This window comes from Oncorhynchus kisutch, linkage group LG19, assembly GCF_002021735.2.
Source record: "Oncorhynchus kisutch isolate 150728-3 linkage group LG19, Okis_V2, whole genome shotgun sequence".
NCBI classification, from domain to species: Eukaryota; Metazoa; Chordata; class Actinopteri; order Salmoniformes; family Salmonidae; genus Oncorhynchus; species Oncorhynchus kisutch.
In genome coordinates, this window is record NC_034192.2 from 46,815,037 (window position 1) to 46,839,341 (window position 24,305).

At 42.0% G+C, this 24,305-nt stretch overlaps 2 protein-coding genes across 7 annotated transcripts; both read left to right on the forward strand.

The window, feature by feature from the left end:
- Window positions 1-587: 587 nt before the first annotated feature.
- On the forward strand, window positions 588-24,258 carry btk (Bruton agammaglobulinemia tyrosine kinase). 6 transcript variants are annotated; one of them, XR_004204257.1, is made up of 20 exons: window positions 4,492-4,625; window positions 8,302-8,369; window positions 8,799-8,965; window positions 9,635-9,739; window positions 10,684-10,765; window positions 10,965-11,093; window positions 11,649-11,707; window positions 11,831-12,018; window positions 14,854-14,916; window positions 15,329-15,383; window positions 15,703-15,779; window positions 18,578-18,705; window positions 18,992-19,066; window positions 19,363-19,534; window positions 20,297-20,516; window positions 21,137-21,201; window positions 21,368-21,486; window positions 21,713-21,870; window positions 22,112-23,124; window positions 23,518-24,258. XR_004204257.1 is itself a non-coding variant. In XM_031798020.1 (19 exons), the coding sequence occupies exons 3-19, from the start codon at window positions 8,825-8,827 to the stop codon at window positions 22,181-22,183; spliced, it is 1,908 nt and encodes a 635-aa protein (XP_031653880.1). In that variant the 5' UTR covers window positions 588-718; window positions 8,302-8,369; window positions 8,799-8,824; the 3' UTR covers window positions 22,184-22,570. The 6 variants fall into 6 exon arrangements, 5 of the variants coding, with proteins under 5 accessions (XP_031653880.1, XP_031653883.1, XP_031653881.1 ...); XM_031798020.1 differs by lacking the exons at window positions 4,492-4,625; window positions 23,518-24,258 and adding an exon at window positions 588-718 and having other exon boundaries at window positions 22,112-22,570; XM_031798023.1 differs by lacking the exons at window positions 4,492-4,625; window positions 23,518-24,258 and adding an exon at window positions 588-718 and having other exon boundaries at window positions 22,115-22,449.
- timm8a (translocase of inner mitochondrial membrane 8 homolog A (yeast)) lies at window positions 22,923-24,258 on the forward strand. Its single transcript, XM_020452952.1, has 2 exons — window positions 22,923-23,124; window positions 23,518-24,258. Exons 1-2 carry the CDS (start codon window positions 23,008-23,010, stop codon window positions 23,677-23,679), a joined length of 279 nt encoding a protein of 92 aa, XP_020308541.1. The 5' UTR covers window positions 22,923-23,007; the 3' UTR covers window positions 23,680-24,258.
- Window positions 24,259-24,305: the final 47 nt, after the last annotated feature.

Consider the following 24,305-nt stretch of genomic DNA (forward strand, 5'->3'; position numbering starts at 1 on the left):
CGACAGATTAGTCAAATGACAAGGCTACTGGTGTGTATGCTTAATCATATGAGAATCCATGAAGTCATAACATTTTTCTGAATTATAAATTATTACCTGATAAATTATACTTTAATAATCATAATTTAAATCAGGTTCCTTTAGGTTCCATGCAGGTGATGTGATAAATTAGGGCTAAACATATATTTAATTGCAGATGACGACCATAAATACACTATTTTGCACCACTCTATTTATATGACACACAGGCAAAAGTCCTTGCTGACAAAATGGTAACAATAATGTATACACATACATTCCATATTCATCACTAAGCCTATACTCAAGCTGTTTTCCTTCTTATCATTGGTCTATAAAGGCCTCAAGGAAGTTATCATTTCACAGAGGCAGTCAACTTTGAACACAGTCTAATGCTACTGTAAATAACTAATTCCTTAGCCTACTTTACGGATACTGGCGCGTTAATGGTTAGTTGGCCCTCTTCGACATCACACAAACTCTGCTTCAGAGAGCTAATATAAAAATGAGCAGGAAGCAAAAAGGGAACTGCGTGAAGTCAATTCCTCTGAAAGGGTGGGGTTTAGTCTCCTGCTGCCACACACTGTTAGTACATGGAATAAGAGCAGCCATAGCAGAGGTCTTTGTCCATGTCAACCCTCCACATCACAGTCTGCAGACAGTGGTCTGTCTATAGGCGTTGCTGAGTGTCAGAGTTAAGGTAAGTGATGAGGTATTTTCTAACTAAATGGTAGGGGTCCATCTGCTGGGAAAGATGAAAGCTCTGTAGGTTACATGCAGGCAATGTATTACTGTATGCGTTACATTGAAAAATAGGCTTCTATTGAGTATGCAGGTCCTCGTTACCTGAGAGAGAACCAGATGGTAATTGTAGAAGAGAGTTTGTTCTGAAAGACTTACCTGGGTAAATAAAGGTTTAAATTGTTATATTAAAAGGTAAGTCAGAAGGTTGACATTACCACTACATGATATCTAAGAATGAATTAAAAGTCATCAATTTGGTCTCTTTTGATGAGGTTTCAACCAGAAATGGGACTATGTAAAGCATGAATGATGATAAGTTACCATTACATTGGGAGGACATCGGGTGCTCCAACATTGTAGCAAGCTTGATGTTTCTGGACTTTCACTATCGTATCCAAAGCAGCAACATGGTTAAATCAAATTTCTTGTTCATGAAAAGTCATGGAAAATGTCCAAACAAACTACAGCATATCATTCATGTATCATTCCTCAGTATCTCTATTAGATGTTCATTCATTGTCCAGGCCTGTCTTGAACACTTTGTATGTTGGAGGCAGGATGATGCCCACATGCATATCAAAGAACATGTAGTCGGTACTTTTTTTCCCTTCTTCATATTAAAGACATTGCATTAAGGGCAATATGTATAATATTTTGTCAATGAATGAGTTACAATCCACTTTGGATAGCAGTGGAGTGATTGGAAATAGAAAACAAACACTATCATGTTCATTCTTAAACTTTGTTGTTACGTGTCCACTGTCCATGCTCTTATGTTTACATTTCACAGTGGAGAGTTTTGGAGCTGGATATTAAACATGAATGACTTAATATTAATTTGATAACATACACAGTGTACAAAACACAAGGAACACCTGATCTTTCCATGACATAGACTGACCAGGTGATTCCAGGGGAAAGCTATGATCCCTTATTGATGTCACTTGTTAAATCCACTTTAATCAGTGTAGGATGAAGGAAGGAGACCGGTTAAAGAAGGATTTTTAAGCCTTAAGACAATTGAGACATGGATTGTGTCTGTGTGGCATTCAGAGGGTAATGGGCAAGACAAAATATTTAACTGCCTTTGAACTTGGTACGGTCAGGCACACCCGTTTGTGTGTGTCGAGAACTGCAATGTTGCTGGGTTTTTGCCGCTCAACAGTTTCCCGTGTGTATCAAGAATGGTCCACCACCCAAAGGACATTCAGCCAACATGAGACAACTGTGGGAAGTAGTGGAGTCAACATGGGCCAGCATCCCTGTGGAACACTTTCTACACCTTGCCCCGACGAATTGAGGCTCAATATTAGGAACGTGTTCTTAATGTTTTGTGCACCCAGTGTATGTTGGTCTGTGCAATTTCAGTAATATCCCCGAAACATTGATGCAAAGAAATTGCAAGCCGAAAGCTGCCTTCGCTTCTACAAAGAACAGTCACCCCGCTATGCAGTACGTCTTCTTGACCCATTTCTTTTAGTAGCTGGTATGTTACATTAAGGAAGAAAGTAGGGTTTGTAAAACCAAGATCTGTTTGTATGTTTTGGCCTGTTTGTATTATCTGAGGATGTGAGGAACCCTTCTGCCTAAATATCTCCACATGGAGAGTTTCCTTTTGTGGTCAGACACACACTGAGTGTGTATGTGTGTTACTGTGACTGAGTGTGTATGTGTGTTACTGTGACTGAGTGTGTATGTGTGTTACTGTGACTGAGTGTGTATGTGTGTTACTGTGACTGAGTGTGTATGTGTGTTACTGTGACTGTGTGTATGTGTGTTACTGTGACTGAGTGTGTATGTGTGTTACTGTGACTGAGTGTGTATGTGTGTTACTGTGACTGTGTGTATGTGTGTTACTGTGACTGTGTGTATGTGTGTTACTGTGACTGAGTGTGTATGTGTGTTACTGTGACTGAGTGTGTATGTGTGTTACTGTGACTGAGTGTGTATGTGTGTTACTGTGACTGAGTGTGTATGTGTGTTACTGTGACTGAGTGTGTATGTGTGTTACTGTGACTGGGTGTGTATGTGTGTTACTGTGACTGAGTGTGTATGTGTGTTACTGTGACTGAATGTGTATGTGTGTTACTGTGACTGTGTGTATGTGTGTTACTGTGACTGAGTGTGTATGTGTGTTACTGTGACTGAGTGTGTATGTGTGTTACTGTGACTGAGTGTGTATGTGTGTTACTGTGACTGAGTGTGTATGTGTGTTACTGTGACTGTGTGTATGTGTGTTACTGTGACTGAGTGTGTATGTGTGTTACTGTGACTGAGTGTGTATGTGTGTTACTGTGACTGAGTGTGTATGTGTGTTACTGTGACTGAGTGTGTATGTGTGTTACTGTGACTGAGTGTGTATGTGTGTTACTGTGACTGAGTGTGTATGTGTGTTACTGTGACTGAGTGTGTATGTGTGTTACTGTGACTGAGTGTGTATGTGTGTTACTGTGACTGAGTGTGTATGTGTGTTACTGTGACTGAGTGTGTATGTGTGTTACTGTGACTGAGTGTGTATGTGTGTTACTGTGACTGAGTGTGTATGTGTGTTACTGTGACTGAGTGTGTATGTGTGTTACTGTGACTGAGTGTGTATGTGTGTTACTGTGACTGAGTGTGTATGTGTGTGTTACTGTGACTGAGTGTGTATGTGTGTTACTGTGACTGAGTGTGTATGTGTGTTACTGTGACTGAGTGTGTATGTGTGTTACTGTGACTGAATGTGTATGTGTGTTACTGTGACTGTGTGTATGTGTGTTACTGTGACTGAGTGTGTATGTGTGTCACCACAAAAGTAAACTCTCCATGTAAAGACACACACACTTATCAGACAGGAAACGTCCAGAGAGCATTTGTTGCAAGGTTCCTGTTATCAACAAACCAACACTTTCATTGGAAGGGAGTGTGTCATTGAAAAGAAGACAAAGTACTCCATAAAATGACACTGAACCCATGTATGTTACTGTGCATAAAGTCTGTATTCCTCTTCACCATTGGTTAGTCGATTTAAGAGAGACATCCTCAGTGTCATTGATTGGATGTTGTGTCCCTGGCATTTTGTTTATCCCACATTGAGGCTTGTATCAAACAAATAAATACTTTGGTGGTATGTTGTTGGTAGTATGTATTATACTATGTGTTAGTAGTGTTATGACAGTGTCAAGAGAGGAAGAGGGGATGTAACAGTAACCAGTTGAACCACAGTGGCGCCACTGATACTTTCCAACATTGTCTCTTTTTATTTAGCATTGCAGTGCAACACTGTTGCAACTTCCCTATAAATTCTACTGTGTCAGCCCAAGTGACTCAAGCTCTTTAGAAAAAAACCTAGCACTTGTGTGGCTGACAGGCTAAACACGACTGTTGTAATACAAGATATTACGATTGATAGGACAGCTGCAGCCACTAAAGAGACAAATTTACACTTGCTCTACCTAGAAGCTTTAGGTCAGTGTTTTACCCAGGCTTATATCTGCATGTAAACAACCTATGTTTGAAATATTGTGTGGACTGCACAGTATGAGTTTGCAGCAGAGGCAAGGGGTTTGATTATGTGTCAAAGAGGATTATTTGTAACATAACATTACACAAAATTATAATACTGTTGTTGACATACTGCATAGTATCAAAATCATCTAGCTAGTGTGAAAAAAAACATTACACTCATGGCTAGTCGGATGTGTCTACTATCTAGTAGTGTGAAAAGAGAGGGGGTATCAGCAGCAGATGCAATCAGGAAGTGAGAAGGAGGGTGTTTAAAATAGTCAGAGCTGAGCTGAGAAAACTTGTATCATGGAGATAGCATGCAGAGCAACCTTAACGATTAAGCTCTTTTGAATATATCTACGGTATAAGGAACATGGGTGAGTTGGAGTTGGTGAGAAACGTTCTGTCGTTACATGTCTGTGACATTGAAGTATTCCTTTTTTGAGCGCTGTGTTCATTTTAGGACACTGCCTATGTTAAAAGAGAACTAGAAGGTTGTATTGATGATGCAGGGAGGGAAATATACATGGTTACTTGGACTTTGAAATAATTCCTCATTGGGTTTAAGTCATTTGGGGTTAAGTCAGTTATTTGAAAGAAGAAAAAGTGTTGTTGATTCTGTGGCCTGTATGAAAGGGAAGGTCAAGTAGATCAAATACTATTGAATACTTGATATGTATGCTTGATTTAGTTTGCCAACGTTTGCAGTGTATCCAATGGAATAGTACCCGAAAACCCCAAGATACCAGTAAATCTAGAGTACCTCAAATACAAATTATTTGACATATGTATGAATTTGGACCCAGCTCTTCTGCATGGTGAACAATGGCATTTTCATGCTTTATGTTATCAGATGATCATACTCTGTACATTTGTGGCCTGTGGTATCAGCTGAGGTGACATCACCACACCAGTGTCCATAGTGGAGCCATTATCCTGATCCCCAGATAATTAACAAATATCTGACGCTATCTGTCTATTTGTCAAACTTGCTTTCCTTCCGTCTGATGCTGGAATGAATCAATAGAGGCCTTGTTTTGTGTGGAAGGCTGACAGTGGTGTGGTTGACCAACCCAGCAAGGTGCAATGAGTGGTAGATACAAAGAAGAGCATAGGAATCCTTTTGTCTCTGTGTCTTATGTTTCCTACAATAGGGACCTATTTCTCCCCATATTTCACGAGTTCAACAAAGTATTGTCACTTCAATAGAACTGCATTACCAAAAATAGAGTTTGTGGACATTCATCAAATAAAAGGGATAGTGTATGCCAGCATGCCAACAGAGATACGCATTATTTTGCACTAAGCAATATTAACGCTAAGCTGTAAGTCAATGAACCCAAATCCTTAGTGATCTTTCCCTTTAACAATATCAGACATGAGAGCATAAGCATTGGCAAGGATTGTAGGTGGGGAAAGGTTTGCGAGGGGTAGCCGATAATGTCCTGCCTTCGTCGTATGGGGAAAAGAGAGGGTCAATGTGTTATGGAACATACAAATAAAATAAAATGTCACATGCGCCGAATATAACAGGTGTAGATCTTACAGTGAAATGCTTACTTATGAGCCCTTAACCAACAATGCAATACAAATAAGAATAAGAAATAAAAGTAACAGGTAAATAAAGAGCAGCAGTAAATTAATAATAGCAGACAATATACAGGGGGGTACCGGTACAGAGTCAATGTGCAGGGGCACCGGTTAGTCGAGGTAATTGAGGTAATATGTACATGTAGGTAGAGTTATTAAAGTGACTATGCATAGATAATAACAGAGAGTAGCAGCGGCGTCAAAGAGGGGGGCAATGCAAAATTCTGGGAAGCCATTTGATTCATGTTCAGTGGTCTTATGGCTTGGGGGAAGAAGCTGTTTAGGAGCCTCTTGGACCTAGACTTGGTGCTACGGTACCGCTTGCCGTGCGGTAGCAAAGAGAACAGTCTATGACTTGGGTGGCTGGAGTCTTGGACAATTTTTTGAGCCTTCCTCTGACACCGCCTTGTATAAAGGTCCTGGATGGCAGGAAGCTTTGCCCCAGTGATGTACTGGGCAGTACGCACTACCCTCTGTAGTGCCTTGTGGTCAGCGGCCGAGAGTTGCCATACCAGGTGGTGATGCAACCGGTCAGGATGCTCTCGATGGTGCAGCTGTAGAACCTTTTGAGGATCTGAGGACCTATGCCAAATCTTTTCAGTCTCCTGAGGGGGAATAGGTTTTGTTGTGCCCTCTTCACGACTGTCTTGGTGTGCTTGGACCATGTTAATTTGTTGGTGATGTGAACACCAAGGAACTTGAAGCTCTCAACCTGCTCCACTATAGTGCCGTCGATGAGATTTGGGGCGTGCTCTGTCCTCTTTTTCCTGTAGTCCACAATCATCTCCTTTGTCTTGATCACGTTGAGGAAGAGGTTGTTGTTGTCCTGGCACCACACGGCCAGGTCTCTGACCTCCTCCCTATAGGCTGTCTTGTTATTGTCGGTGATATCCATGGCTTCTGGTTGGGGTATGTATGTACGGTCATTGTGGGGACAACGTCATCGATGCACTTATTGATGAAGCCAATGACTGATTTTGTGTACTCCTCAATGCAATTGGAGGAATCCCGGAACATTTTCCAGTCTGCGTCAGCAAAAGAGTCCTGTACCACTTTTTTATTGATCGAGTCACTGTTGCTTCCTGCATTAATTTTAGCTTGTAAGCAGGTATCAGGAGGATAGAATTATCGTCAGATTTGCCAAATGGAGGGCGAGGGAGAGCTTTGTATGCGTCTCTGTGTGTGGAGTAAAGGTGGTCCAGAGTTTTTTCCTTCTGTTTGCACATTTAACATGCTGATAGAAATTTTGTGAGACCGATTTAAGTTTCCTTGCATTAAAGTCCCTGCCACTAGGATCAGTCCCTGCCACCTCTGGATCAGCGTTTTCCTGTTTGCTTATGGCAGAATAGAGCTCATTTGGTGCGGTCTTAGTGCCAGCATCGGTCTGTGGTGGTATTTAGACGAAAACTGTCTCGGTAGATAGAGTACCTCATGATAAGCTGTAGACCATACTAACTCAGGCAAGTAAAACCTTGAGACTTCCTTAGATATCGTGCACCAGCTGTTATATACAAAAGACATAGTCTGCCGCCCCGTCTTACGAGACGCCGCTGTTCTATCCTGCTGATACAGCGTATAACCAGCCAGCTGTATGTTGATAATGTCATCGTTCAGCCACAACTCCGTGAAGCATAGGATATTACAGTTTTGATTGTCCCGTTTGTAGTTTAATCTTCCGCATAGGTCATCAATTTTATTTTCCAAAGATTGTGGGTTTGCTAGCAGAATGGAAGGCAGTGGGGGTTTATTCGATCGCCTACGAATTCTCAGAAGGCAGCCCGCCCTCCGGTCCATTTTTCTCCGCCTTCTCTTCACGCAAATGACGGGGATCTGGGCCTGGTCCCAGTAAAGCAGCATGTCATTCACGTCGGGCTTGTCGTTAAAGGAAAAAAAGGATTCTGCCAGATCATGATGAGTAATCGCTGTTCTGATGTCCAGAAGTTATTTTCGGTCATAAGAGACGGTAGCAGCAACATTATGTACAAAATAAGTAAAAAAATAAGTTGCAAAGAAACAAACAAAAACACAATTGGATAGGAACAAGTAAATTGTCAGCCTTCTTCTCTGGCACCATCTTACAGATGTAGGATATTAATTTGATCACACTGTTGCTGGAGAACTTTCCTGCAATGGAGGACATTTAAAAAATGTTGAGGTTCCACTTTGAAATTTCAGACTTGATATTCAATGTATCAACTCCTACAAAAATGTCCATTAATTATAATCTACATAATAATTCATATTTCCTGTTGCTGCAGTATTACTTTCCTGCTGTAGCAAACTGGATCAAATTAAGATCCTACATCTGTAGAGAAGCAGGAAGATGTGGGTGAAGGAAACAGTTGTGCCACAACGAAGGAGGAAACATTGGCAGGAGCGCTCATGCAAACCAGGGGTTAATATGTATACACTGATATCTGCTACGGATCACATCTGTTACTATCTGTTTCTATCTGCTTTCAGATCTATGCTGTAGATCTATGCTTTAGATCTATGCTGTAGTGACAAAGCGCAGAGTTCATGAAGAGTAGGTAAGTAGTTAGTCGTATAAGAACCTGGGGGAAGTTGGTCTTATAGTCTTATAGATATACCTTCCCAAAATCCTAACCTTAACCATGAGGGATGACAATGTAAAACTGACCCTAGGGCAGTGTCTAGAGGGAAATGTTACCCTACTCTGTTAAGCACTGTGGAAACTTGTGATAAGCTGAGTTTCGGGTAAATACCTGTACAGTACACCATTAATCAAATTATGTTGTTCATGATTTATCCAATGAAAAGTCAACTACACGTTTCCTCCAGTAGCTACGGTCACTAGCAAGGTTTGCTCCAGCACTTGACGTGGTTGAAGCTGCTGGTCTCTTTATCCCCCATTAGGCCTTGAATGCATGGGACCAAAACATTTTATACCTTCTTCCATCTCTGACTGTAGCTGTTAAGTTGACTTGCCTTTTCTCCAGGTAGGGGGATAACATCTGATCCGACCATGTCAGACAATCTCCTGGAAGAGATCTTTATAAAACGCTCCCAGCAGAAGAAGAAGACCTCCCCTTTAAACTTCAAAGAGAGGCTGTTCATCCTGACACAGGACAAGATCGCCTACTACGACTATGATCTGGACAAAGGGGTATGTACTCGTAGCCTGGATCTGTTTGTGCTGATCTGGGAACAGGTTCATGTACTGTATTTTACATTTTATTTATCTGTTATTTTACCAGGTAAGTTGACTGAGAACACGTTCTCATTTGCAGCAACGACCTGGGGAATAGTTACAGGGGAGAGGAGGGGGATGAATGAGCCAATTGTAAACTGGGGATTATTAGGTGACCGTGATGGTTTGAGGGCCAAACACCCTACTATTACGATAAGTGCCATGGGATCTTTAATGACCTCAGAGAGTCAGGACACCCGTTTAACGTCCCATCCGAAAGACGGCACCCTACACAGGGCAGTGGGATATTTCCTTTTAGACCAGAGGAAAGAGAGCCTTCTACTGGCCCTCCAACACCACTTCCAGCAACATCTGGTCTCCCATCCAGGAACTGACCAGGACCAACCCTGCTTAGCTTCAGAAGCAAGCCAGCAGTGGTATGCAGGGTGGTATGCTGCTGGCTTATGTTATCTTTATAAACATTGACCATAACCCAAGCGTAGTTTAACACTATAACAATTCTATCATACTACGCTATGCTCCCACAAATATACTGCAGTACCTGTATTGTTGATCATCTCAATAGGTCTGGGTTTAGTAGTCCTGCCGTTCCCCCACTCACTGTAATCCTTGTCCTCTGTGCAGAAAAAGAAGGGGTTGAAAGGCACCGTGGGCATCGATAAGATCAAGTGTGTGGGGACAGTACAGCCGGAGCCCAGTGCCCCCGCAGAGCGCCAGTACCCGTTCCAGGTAAGCTACTGCTGGTCCTAGATCAGTGAGACCAATGAGATTAACACAACCACAGATCTCAGACCTGTGGATGTTTTAGTTCACTCTCTCTTCTTCTCGTGTCCTGTTCCAATAATTCTGTGTGGCAGTAAAAAGAGAATGACCTCCATCACTGTTGCTCCAGTTGAGTGACATCAGATGACCTCTAGATACTGTAGATATTTAATGAAGCGTTGTGCTTCCTTTAACTCTCTGACACAATTCTCCAGGCATTTACTTAGCTCAGTCTTAGTTGAGGGTCCAGTTAGCCCTGGGCTAAAATCAGGCAGGATGAAAAGCCCATAGAGACTATTCAGGTAGCTTTGAGGTGAAAAGGGATATACTGCATCTACCTAAGAGAAACTAATTTACCCAGCAGTGCAGAGATGGTTAACATGCTGAAAGTCAATCTACCTCAACAGAGAAACTAATTTACCCAGCAGTGCAGAAATGGTTAACATGCTGAAAGTCAATAAGAAGAAGTGAAAACAACTCTCTTGACAGTGGAGACCGAGCTGAACTGAGGGTTTCAACAACAGCGCAGGTGTCACCACAGTAGACATGGTGACTAAGCAGCAAATGATATTACAGCCTCTATAAAGACACAGGAAATACCCAATATATTTGCATACCCCTAAATGAGGAGTTTGTGGGATGGGTGGCAGCAAGGCTCAGAAGCACAATAAGCTAACCTAATGTAGCAGGCATTTATTTATATCCAAAGCAGTAACCTATGGTCATTGCTTGCTATATAGCACAAACAGATCTGAGAGCAGGTTCAGAAAATAGTGTTTTCGTCCCTATTGTTGTGATAAAATAGATACTTCTACACTATTGTATTGCTTTCATGTGTACGGCCTGACCTGGTACTACCCTTCACCAACTGAAGAAACAGCTGTTTCTCTCTATCCCCCAATTTACCACAGATAATCTACGATGAGGGCCCACTTTACATATTCGCCAAGAGCGACGAGGTCCGAAAGCAGTGGCTCCACAAGCTGAAGCATGGTCAGTTTGCAGCATTATCGTACACCTAACACTAAAGTGTCGGACGAAGAATAGACAAAGGGAGACATGAGATACCATAAACATTTCCTTACGGCCCATAATACCAGTCCCATTGTTTAGTCAGATCTAGGTGTCTATGCAAATTGCCAGTGTTGATCCAATGTAAATGTCGTCCCACATTCTGTGCCGCCATGTTAAGTGGTGCGTTTCAACAAGGACCTGATGCAGAAGTACCACCCATGCTTCTGGATGGACGGCATGTGGCAGTGCTGCCAGCAGGAAGTCAAACAAGCCATGGGCTGCAGGGTGCTGGAGAACAAGAATGTAGGTCAGTAATGTAGTGGGAAAGCCATCAATAAAACTGGCAGTAAAAAGAGTATGTGTTCTCTACCAGCTTATGTAATTAGGAAGTAAATGGGAACATTTTACTTAAAGCTTGCAGGTATAATGCACTATGATGCTGTTATAATGCATCGCAGAACCATATATTCAGATATATCTCAATATATGACTCTGATGCATTGAAAGATGTGTATGATATATGATGATGATGTCTTATAATGCATGTATGATGTCTTTATAATGCATGTATGATGTCTTTATAATGCATGTATGATGTCTTTATAATGCATCTATGATGTCTTATAATGCATCTATGATGTCTTATAATCATCTCATAATGCCCCAGACTAATACCAGCCATTTTGTATCAGTATAAATGTTGATACATAGAGATACATACTTATATAACCATTTAAAAGTTGTACCTGCAGGCTTGAAGTGATAACAAGTAACTGAGGAAATAAGTATTATAGGTAACGGCAGAGAAGCATAAATTGTAGTCACAGAGAACAAAACATGAAGCACTCCCTTTTCCTTTAAGGGGTTTCAAAGGGGTCTCGGAGGCAATCCAGAAAACCCCTTCCACCTACTCCAGAAGAGGTCTGTTTTACATGTTCTCGCCATTCTTGCGTTCAGTTACAGTATCTCTACTTCTGATTGATACAGGAAGGATATACAGTATCACCCATCTTTATCAATGTTGTCTCCCATCCCATTTTTCAGGAGAAACCTTTGAGGCCTTTACCTCCGCAGCCTCCCGAGGAGCCTGCGCTCACCACAGGCATGACGGTGGTTGCTGAGTATGAGTACACACCCTCCACGCCCCAGGATCTGGAGCTGAGGAAGGATGAGGAGTACATCATTCTGGAGATGTCTGACTCCAACTGGTGGAGAGCCAGGGACAAATACGGGTGAGAGAGGCAGAGAGGAAATTGAGAAGAGACAGGTGGAGGAAAGGTTGTTTAAGAAAGTTGAAGCTCATTTTCTGCATTTCTATACAATTTATGCTCATTTTAAAATGTTATTTGGAGAACAGCAAAAAGAAGCAAAAATGGCCACAGCCATTATCACTGTAGCTTCATTCACCTCAGTCCATCTACAAACACATAGCCTATTAGATATACAATTAGCCACTGCACATGAACTCACATTTAATATATATAGAGGGATCTGTTACCAGAAAAGGTATTTTATTAAAAGAAGGTAAACAAATAGTTTTGCTTTACAGAACAATGTTTTTTGCAGTTTTACAGTATATTCCCTGCAATTCTACACATTTTGCCATGGGGTGGGGAGAAAGTGTTGCAGTTTTAAAGCTAATTTCCTGCAATTCTACACATTTTTCCTTGACTTACGCCATGCTAATATGATATCTGAGTGAGAGTGACTAACAAAATCAATGGGGGCCCCTGGAGGTCAGGGCCCCTGTTTGAATAGCTGGCTAGACTAACTAGACTAATTTACCAATATTTAAAAAACATTTTTTAGCTAACATGGGCTAATTGAGTAACTGCTAGTGATTGACATACACTGAGTATACCAAACATTAGGAACACCTTCCTAATATTGAGTTGCACTTCCCACCTTTTGCTCTCAGAACAGCCTTAATGTCTGGGCATAGACTCTACATGCTCTACACAACAACAGTTGTGTCAAGTTGGCTGGATGTCCTTTGGGTGATGGGTAATTCTTGATACACACGACAAACTGTTGAGTGTGAAAAACCCAGCAGTGTTGCAGTTCTTGACACAAATCGGTGCGCCTGGCACCTACTACCATACCTCGTTCAAAGGCACTTAAATCTTTTGTCTTGCCTATTCACCCTCTGAATGGCACACACACACACAATCCATTGTCTCAAGGCTTAAGCATCCTTCTTTAACCTGTTTCCTCCCTTCATCTACACTGATTGGAGTGGATTTAACAAGTGACATCATTAAGGGATCATATCTTTCACCTAGAAAGAGCAGATGTTTTTAATGTTTTGTGCACTCGCCTCCCAGTGGGCAAAACTTGGTTGCAATTATTATGACAATATTATGTGAAGCTGTTCAGGTTGTACACTGTTTTTAAAGGAACAAGTCTTTTAGCATCCAGTAAAATGTAACCAGTTTACAACCTGGAAATGATACCATTGTGATGTTGTATGTTACCTGCTGGGCTGTGTGTTTACTGGAAGAACACTTCTAAAACATAACACCTATCAACAAGAAAGCACAAGAAAAACACATTAAAAAAGCCCTGACCGACCCTTCGCCCGGCTGTGCTTCCCTTTCTAGTCTGTAATGGTTTGCAAGCCCTGCCACACCCGACAGGCGCCAGAGCTGGTGTAGTAAGATTAGATTTTAGTCCTGTGTTGACGCTTTGCCTGTTTGATGGTTCATCGGAGGGCATAGCGGGATTTCTTATAAGCTTCCGGGTTAGAGTCCCGCTCCTTGAAAGCGGAAGCTCAAACCTTTAGCTCAGTGCGGATGTTGCCTGTAATCCTGGCTTCTGGTTGAGGTATGTACGGTCATTGTGGGGATGACGTCATCGATACACTTATTGATGAAGCCAGTGACTGATTTTGTGTACTCCTCAATGCCATCGGAGGAATCCCGGAACATATTCCAGTCTGTGCTAGTAAAACAGTCCTGTAGTTTAGCATCTGCTTCATCTGACCACTTTTTTTATTGATCGAGTCACTGGTGCTCGCTACTTTAATTTTTGCTTGTAAGCAGGTATCAGGAGGATAGAATTGTGGTCAGACTTGACAAATGGAAGGCGAGGGAGAGCTTTGTATGCACCTCTGTGTGTGGAGTAAAGGTGGTCCAGAGTTTTTTCCCTCTTGTTGCACATTTAATATGCTGATAGAAATTTTGTGAGACCGATTTAAGTTTCCTTGCATTAAAGTCCCCGGTCACTAGGAGCGCCGCCTCTGGATGAGCGTTTTCCTGTTTGCTTATGGCGGAATACAGCTCATTGAGTGCGGTCTCAGCCTCAGTCTGTGGTGGTATGTAGACAGCTACAAAAAATACAGATTAATACTCTCTCGGTGGATAGCTTATCATGAGGTACTCTGTAGACCACCCTAACTCAGGCGAGCAAAACCTTGAGACTTCCTTAGATATCGTGCACCAGCTGTTATTTACAAAATACATAGCCCACCGCCCCTCGATTTTAAACATAACACCTATCAACAAGAAAGCACTTAAAAAACGCATTAAAAAAGCCCTGACTGACCCTTGGCCCTGTAACAAAGCAATGACATGCTTCCAAGAATAGAGATGAGGACTGGTGATATGATCAATATACCAAGGTTAAGGTACATTGGTATCTTAAAGTCACAGGTGCATTTAAACTGTTTTCATGATATGTGTGTTGTTTTAACATGCAGTAAGAATAACAATCATATCCCTTTCATACATTATGGGCAACATTTTCATGATGCAAAATAGTGATGATGCAAAACACAGTAAAACTCATTTTAATCTGGCAGTGTGATTTAATTTGATACTTTTCTTCAGAAATGTGTGTTTATGCATTGCTGAGATTACTAAACTCAGTTAAATAATCTTATTTTTATCATGCATATTGTTGAGGAAAAGTGTTAAATTGAATCACACAGCTAGATAAAAATGTAGAGTTTTAAGGTATGTTTTTCACAGATGTGAACTGTTGTGCAGCATGAAAACGTCACCCGGTGTCTTTAACATGCTAAATGTACATGGACTTATCAGGAGATTGTGTGTGGCCTTCCTTTGCAGCAAGGAGGGATACATTCCCAGTAATTACGTTGTGGAGGCTGGAAATGAACTGGAAAAGTTTGAGTGAGTATGGAATTCTCTTGCTACAAAACATTGACTATTAAACATTGCATTACAATGATAGGGTTTAAGATGTAATCCTACACCTCTCTAATCCTGTGGGAACCAAAAATAATGAGGTACCAAGTCACCACACCTTCCGAACACATTAAATCCCAGCAGGGCCGTGTTCAGTGGGGCACGCAACAGAAAACGTTTCAAAATGTTTTGCAACTGGATGCGAAAATGTGCATTTCTTATTGGATGAATCAAGGTAGTCCCTCCCTGTTTCAATCCGTTTTCTTCCGTTTAGTGCCTAATTAACACAATTCAGCAGAACACTGCCTCATGTGACCTGCTTTAATACCCGTTGCTATGAGGTCAGGTTAACCATAGTGGTTTATAACATGCACATTTCACCATTTCTTTTTCCCAGCTGGTACTGCAAGAGCATGAACCGTAGCCAGGCAGAGAATCTGTTGAAGACAGAGGTAATCTCAATGAAAAAACAAACATCTGTAACATACAGTATCAGTTGACATACCACTGTTCCTCTCCTTTGCTTACACCAGCAACACAAGTGCTGCATTTAAAATCATTTAAAATATCACAAAAGTTATTTCCATTGTGGTCCTCTGATCTGTGGTCCTTATACCATTAGCTATGGACACCAATTTTAGCTATGGGCACCATCATCTGTCAAATAGCTTAGAATGACAGAACATTGCTATGGGATACCCACAAAGCAATACTGCCTCTGCTTTGTATGTACCTCTGCTATTGAGGTTATTCTTTTTTCTTTTTTCCCAGAACAAAGATGGTGGTTTCTTAGTACGTGACTCAAGCAAAGCTGGGAAGTACACCGTTTCTGTGTTCACCAAGGGCGGGTGAGTTTATTGAGGGCAGACAGATGGGGCATGGCTAACTGTGTCTGCGTCCCAAATGGCAGCCTATTCCCTTTATGGTCCAATACTTTTGACCAGAGCCCAGGGGGTGCTATTTGGGACGCATCCTGTGAGTAGGCCTATCCACTAGTCAAAACCGTGAATGAGTCCAAAATGGTACACACTTCTCTATGTAGTGCACTACTTTTGACCATATGGCTCTGGTCTAAAGTAGTGCACTACATAGGAATTGGATGCAATGTCAAACACAGACCATAAATGGAAAGTCAAAAGAAGAACTGCTCAGCAGTAGATATTGAAAGCAAAAACAGCCGCCTGCAGAGGAAGAGAGATGTAAATGTCTCCATGCAAAACCAGGATTATTCTTTCTGAACAACCTTTCAAAGGGCTTGGGTCAAAAGTACCACACTATATATGGCAGGAGTATTCAAATGTTCTACCTGAAACTGTTGGTGTCCCAGGCAATGTTCCCTCAAAAAATGTTTGGCACTGAGCAAATGTAATTTACTGTGAGCACGGAGGCTGTGAACACTGAGACTGTTTCTGCTTTAAGTTATAGTTTTAACTGTGGCCAAGTAGGTTACTGTGGCTATTTGATCATAATGTAGGCCTACCAGAGTGGCCTACCATTAAAAAAACATGGAGAAAAATGCATCCCATAACATCTGAACATGAAATATCTGTTCTGTTACTCAGTCTACAGTAACAGCAATGTGTTGTGTTCAATGAAAGTTTTGAAAAAACATGCAGGGCGTGACATTATCCTGCTTATCGACAACAGGCGATGAAAAAGGGTGTGTTGTTTGATGCAAGAAACCACTTTACAAAATAGCATTCATTATTCACATACCATTATTACAGAGAATCAGACAAATTATGCTACCATCAACCTATTGGCTACTTAGCTTATTCAAGCCTGTCTCAAAATACAACACTGCCCCAAAATACAACACAGCCCCTTTAAGACATAAAAAAAGCTATTGACCTGACTTGCTTTTCAAAGATGGCTAGAAATGCACACATTTTGTGCTCTTGTAGGAAGCAACCACTCCCCCATTGTTGAGGAGAAATTAGCTAGAACTGGGCTAATAACTCACTTACGAGCAAAGAATATTAACAAATGTGCACAGGTGGCTACATGCAGCTCTCGCTTTGATCTCAAAACAAGCGCATCTTCTCTTGACTGCTCACACTGTAAACACAGTCCAGTTCAAAGTGAATGGCACAGATCCATATGGCAATGGCTATTTGCATATATAGGCCTACTTCAGCTCTGATTGGTTATGGTGCAGTGGTCTGTGTAGAATACAGGCCTGAGTTGTGTCTGTCAATGCAATTGAATTCTACTCCAATACGCTCTGCCTGCAAGGCGCTCTGCCTACAAGAAAATCTCTTAAACAGTTAGTTAAGTCTTGCATAGTTCATTTTGTATGGGTATGTGACATTGAAAGTGGCTAATATTACATTGATTTGAGCACAATTCTCACAGTAGAGCAAAATAAAATAAAATATAACATCAGCTGATATCTCAAAGTGCTGTACAGAAACCCAGCCTAAAACCCCAAACAGCAAGCAATGCAGGTGTAGAAGCACGGTGGCTAGGAAAAACTCCCTAGAAAGGCCAAAACCTAGGAAGAAACCTAGAGAGGAACCAGGCTATGTGGGGTGGCCAGTCCTCTTCTGGCTGTGCCGGGTGGAGATTATAACAGAACATGGCCAAGATGTTCAAATGTTCATTAATGACCAGCATGGTCCAATAATAATAAGGCAGAACAGTTGAAACTGGAGCAGCAGCACGGCCAGGTGGACTGGGGACAGCAAGAAGTCATCATGTCAGGTAGTCCTGAGGCATGGTCCTAGGGCTCAGGTCCTCCGAGAGAGAGAAAGAAAGAGAGAAAGAGAGAATTAGAGAGAGCACACTTAAATTCACACAGGACACCGAATAGGACAGGAGAAGTACTCCAGATATAACAAACTGACCCTAGCCCCCCGACACACATAAACTACTGCAGCATAAATACTGGAGGCTGAGACAGGAGGGGTCAGGAGAAACTGTGGCCCCATCCGAGGACACCCCCCACTCCGAGGACAAATGTTGATAGTGTTAACGAAAAGGGAAAACTCTAGAAGGTTGAGTAAAGTTCAATCTCGTGCTTCTCTGCGCGGGTTTATATTTCTTCTGCGTGGCAGTCCGAGGGAAGCTGCGTGTCCGCGCACGCACACAGCTTAGGGGGAACATTGGTCCCAGGTCTAAATCAATCCCCGATTTATGGGGAATCTTTTTTTTTAAAGCAGTGGAACTAGCTTCGAGGTCCAGGTTTGAATTTGCAAGATATAGGGAATAGGGTGCCATTTTGGATGCAATCAATGTGTCAGTGAACAGAGCATCTTGTTGTTACTTTCAGATTCACAGCTCATGAAAATAAACAAAACTATTAAAAGGACATTACACTCCAATATTAAAGATCCAGCAATACACCACAATAACATTTTTTTGCAAAAGAGATAAGAACTATGTCATTTCTAGGTTTGCAGTGCTTATCTTTTACATTCATTTTGGGTTGAGGCATATAACTAGATCTACACAACCAAGGGCGTGGGATGTAGATTCAATGGAATTAGGCTACTTTTGAGGTCTAAAAGCATCTGACAAAGTTTGATTTTGGAGTGTTGTGTCCCTTTAAATTCCTATCCCTTTAACACAACCTAGTAACTCTCCTCACTCACACCAAACATAACACTCCTAACTCAAACCAAACACTACTCACTCTTCCCATTAGGGAGACTGCGGGTAACTGCAGACACTACAACATCTGCACCACCCAACAAGGCCAGTTCTACTTGGCAGAGAAGCACAATTTCAGCAGCATCCCAGACCTCATTAACTACCACCAGCACAATGCAGCAGGTACAACTAATCCCAACTAAGGTTTTCAAAATTACAGTAACCTTCCTAAAATTCACAGGTTTTCCAGAAATCCTGGTTGGAGGGTTCCAGATTTCCTTCTTATTCCCTCCTGATTCCAGGAATTTTCCAACCGAGATTTCTGGAAAACCAAGACATTTTGGGAAACTAACCGAAAATGTGCATCCCTACACCAACACATCACTTCATATGCATCTGTGTAACAGTACAGGTTCATCATGATGAAATACAGCACTTAAGATATATTGTCCATCATGTCCCATTCCAGGTATGGTCAGTAGGCTGAAATACATTGTGTCAAGTCGTGCAAAAAATGCCCCTTCCACAGCAGGGCTTGGTTATGGTGAGTGTGTTCTTTCAATACATTTCTATTGAGAGAGTATTATGTATATACTGTAGCCTGGTGGTCCGGTCTGTTTGTGTTCTGGGCAACTCCTCTCTGTCTGTGTTGTCAGAATGAAGATATGTAGCTGTACCACTTGACAACAATAGAATAGTTGGTCTTGGCACATACAATATGGGTCCAGACTAGTGTAGTAACAGAAACCCTTTTGACTGACTTTGAGAAATGCTATCTGTAGCTTGATTGCTAACATAAGTAAACATTGTGTTCCTTCAATTTGTTGTTTTGTCCTCCAGGGGTATGGGAGATTGACCCACGCCACCTCACCTTCATCAAGGAGCTGGGCAACGGGCAGTTTGGAGTGGTGAAGTATGGGAAGTGGCAGGGCCAGCATGACGTGGCCATCAAGATGATCAAGGAGGGCTCCATGTCTGAAGACGACTTCATAGAGGAGGCCAAAGTCATGATGTAAGCAAAGCTCTTTCTATCTCAGATGGCTGCAGTCAGTGGACTATGGGTTCAAATGTATTAAATGAATGCTCAATTTCAATTCAACCCCTATCTCCTACTACCATACCTGCTACACCTAAGGCACTTGTGCTGATGTAAATCAAATCAAATCGTATTTGTCACATACATATAGGTAGAGGTAAAGTGACTAGGTAACTAGAGCAATCGGGACTAGAGCCATAGGGAATAGATCCATAGGTAGAGATATATCCAGAGCTTTGGAGGCTGCTGAGAGGAGGACGGCTCATAATAATGGCTGGCACGGAGTTAATGGAATGGCATCAAACACATGGAAACCATGTTTTTTATGTATTTGATAGCATTCCATTAATTCCGCTCCAGTCATTACCATGAGGCCGTCCTCCCCAATTAAGATGCCAGCTACCTCCTGTGGACAAGAGGTACAGTATTTAGAGTCATATATGGTAACAGCTCTACCTTGTCCCCTGCTGAAATTCTCCTCATATGGGGCAGTCGAATTGTAAAATTCCGTGAACTTTCAATAAATTCCCTGGTTTTCTAAAAACCCTGATTGGAGGATTCTGGATTTCCTGCTTATTCCCTCCTGATTCTGGGAATCCTCCAAATGGGATTTCGGAAAAACCAGGGAATTTATCGAAAGTTCTCGGAATTTTGCAACCTTAGACAATAGTGTTGCTCAATTTAACCTACACAGGCCTATAACACATGCTTAATCTTGTCTCTTTTCTCTTGAACTAGGAAGCTCCGCCACGAGAACTTGGTTCAGCTGTACGGCGTGTGCACCAAACAAAGGCCCATCTACATTGTCACAGAGTTCCTCTCCAACGGCTGCCTACTCAGCTATCTGCGGGAAGGGCTGAAGCAGCATCCATCCCCCATCCAGCTCCTGGAAATGTGTAAAGACGTCACAGAGGGCATGGCCTACCTGGAGGCTCAGCAGTACATCCACAGAGACCTGGTAAGATATTATAATTGTTGTGGAAATTCTACAGAGGGACACTCGAAGTCAATCTTAAATGATTCATTGTTTATTATCAGCGCGCTGGAGAGGTTCCAACCAACTCAATGCGCCAAGTACACATGTCGATCAGGAGCTCTACCTGGGGCAGTCCTGTTAGATCCTTATATACTGGTTACAGACATGTTGCATAGGTTTCGTTCATAGGATTGGTTCCGGCATGTGTCTGGCACGGTCTCCCATCTTCTTGGGCGTTCTGACAGATGGTCCTAAGGAGGAGGTCATGTCGCCCCTCCACTCATATCTTTACCAAGCACAGGCAGGAACCAAGGATTATTTACGACACTAAGACAAGATTAACATTTTCAAGGCTGTCTCTTCACATGATAAACATTTCCATCACATACTTATAAGTCAAATAGCTTGGGTTTTGCCATTTCCACTTTTGGGACTATTCCACTGACTCCCTTTTGGGACTATTACACTGATTGTTCAAACTAAATCAAGCGCAGCTCACGTATTTGAAAGACACAGCAGGTCTGATCCTGACATGGTACTACTACTATCCTATACTAAACAATACTGGGCCCAAATAACACATACTCTGTTCTGTTTCTCAGGCTGCAAGAAACTGCTTGGTAGATACCAATGGGACCATTAAAGTCACTGACTTTGGACTGTCGAGGTAAACGACTGTGATTGTTGTACTTGAATCTGGCAGCTTTTACAAAAAAAGCACACACTGCAGAAATACCTGACAAATAAATCAAATCTACAGTTGATTCTTATAGCAATATTATGTAATTCTTGCTACTTTCTTGACAAGTTGACAACTCTCCCTGTCATTTCAGGTATGTCCTGGATGATGAGTACACCAGCTCTGCAGGCTCCAAGTTCCCAGTGCGCTGGTCTCCTCCTGAAGTCCTGCTCTACTGTAAATTCAGCAGCAAGTCAGACATCTGGGCTTATGGTTTGTTAGGCCTCCTATCTTAGCTCAGATCCAGGTCCCAGGTCTGTTTGAGCTGTCTTGTCAACTCAGTATGGTTGTTGTCACACCAATGACCATATGAGTTGGCGAGAGCAAACAGATCTGGGAACAGGCTACAGCTAGCTATTTAGCCTTTATTCACTAACTGATCATTACATTACTGCTGATCATTTAATAAATATTGACAAGGTTACCTTGCTCTCCATAGGGGTCTTAATGTGGGAGGTCTACACCTTAGGGAGGCTTCCCTACGAACGGTTAAACAACAATGAGATAGTGGAACAGGTGTCCCGAGGCCATCGCCTCTATCGCCCCCAGTTGGCCAACGACAGAGTCTACACCATCATGACCAGCTGTTGGCTGGATGTACGTACAGTATAAAGTAGCCAGCATAATGCCTGGTCCCAGATCTGTATATTCTGTCTTGCCAAATTTCATGGTCACTGTCAAACCAAGTTTGCAAAACTGCACAGTTCAGGGATCAGGCTAGATGAGTGGGGGTCAAAGATAAATGTCAGTAGAATGGACATGTCAGCTTGACAGCTTCTAATCTAAAACAATTTACCTCACCCTCATGTCTTGTCTCTCCTCTTGAATTGACTGGCAGAAGGCGGACGAGAGACCCACCTTTCAGGAGCTGTCGGTGACTGTTCAGGACTTGCTCTATGAGCTCCAGTAGATCCAACCACCACATTCTGAGATTGAAACACAGTTTGCAGACTCATCCCTCTGACACTTCCTCATGCAGAGCAGACTCAAGGCTTCATCCCCTCAGGGCCTCATTCATTCTGTGCATCAGCCATTGAGGAACCTGCTTTAGGAGAAGTAGATAAAACTGTTAAAGAAGGATCGGCCATCCTATGGGAGCGCTGAGAGATGCTATATGGTTGAACATGGGACACCCATGATGAACTCCAGTAGTGAAATAAAATATTATTTGATGAATGTATCTGTTGGTTATTGAGAACATGCTAGATATGAAAAGTTTTTCCTTATTTATTTTGTATGTTTTCTTTTATTACTATCATTGGTGAACTGCATTCAATAATACATGCATACATACATACATACGAGAGAGGCCTATCTGTTTCTGTAAGATTTCTTGTTTCTTTTCTATGTCTAGCCACTGAAATGTATAGTAAGAAGAAACACCCTTTAACAACTGAAAATGTAGCTATGTTCTTTCATTAAATTATTGAGAAAGAGCAGCAGCCTACCTTGCAGCGTCTGAGCCTCCGTATCTTAGAGAAACATATTGCATATAATGACCATATGGATAAAGTCGATAAAGCTTGATAACAAAATATTTTGGTGATTGTAGAATGTCCCCAGATCCAATGGATTTTACTGTTCTTAGTGGCGCACTTTCTGATTGGTCCAGCACTCTTCCGTTTCCTGTGATGCGCAAGCCGATTCACACACGTGAAGGTCAGGAACTGCAGTCAATCGTTTACAATTATCAAATAATTGTACATTTCTGTCTAATTTATAAGCGATTTGCCCATGAACATGGAAAACCAAGGAGCCACAGCAGACCCTCAGCTTCAGCAATTCATCGAAATCGAGTCCCAAAAACAAAGGTTTCAGCAGTTGGTCCATCAGATGACTGAAGTGTGTTGGGTAAGAAACGCTTCTGCAATGACAACTTGTTAGCTAGGTGAGCTACTGTAGCTAGCTACTTGAACATCTGGCGATCAAGTACATGAATGCATAAAAATGTACATAGTTTGCCAGTGATACATTGGACATGTAGGCTTCTTTATTGTACTAGCTAACTTGTAATGCCAGTATTTGTGGCTAAATGCAAACGTTTGCTGCATTAAGCTAACTAGCTACAATAACTACGCTCCTGAATTAAGCTCCTACACAATCAACCACCTGTAGGGTACTCGCTTAAAATAGTGTTTTTAGATGTGAACAAATTACTCATGCACGATGCAATGTCTTCCACTCCATGCAATGACATGTGATCCAGCCAATGATTGAGCACCCGTCTACTCTGGTTCCTTACAGGAGAAATGCATGGACAAACCTGGGCCCAAGCTGGACTCCCGGACAGAGATCTGCTTTGTGAACTGTGTAGAGCGCTTCATTGACACAAGCCAATTCATCCTGAACAGACTCGAACAAACACAGAGGAGTAAGGGCTCCTTCTCAGAATCCATGTCTGAATAGTCTAGCAACATCCTCCACTGGATAGACTGACAAGGCGCTGAACAGCCAATCAAGTTGTTTTACAGCAATGCCAGCTTTCTATATGGTGCAATGAGAACACTGTCCAATAACCAGGTGGGGAAGAAACAAGTCGTTTTGATAAGTGCCTCGGTTTTGCACCTTGTATCATGTCACCTAGCCAAGTTCCTCTCTCACCTAGTGGGACATGAGATTAAGTGCAGTAGTAACAATTCTGGTTGGTAGCTAGCTAATATCTTCATATTGTTGGTGATTCTGAAACTGTGTAGTAAATGGAATGAGCCTGTTGCATGTCAATCATATCATGAAAACTGAGATGGGAGAACTCCATTAGTATGCTTTTAAAACAAGCTTACCCAGCTGTAGAGGTTGTCCTGGGGCAGAAACAAAGAGCCAAAAATCTGGGACATTCAATTAGACAACGTGTCGGAAAGCCACAAAAACTCACTGCATTCAGTACCAAGTCAGAGTACGAACAATGTCTTGTTGGGAAAAGGGCACGATCTATGGCCGAAACAAGTGTTCCATTGTATATATATGCAATAAACAAAAATCTTATTGCCTGCTTTGTCATCATTGGCATTTTGAATACAGTGTGGTCCAAGTAT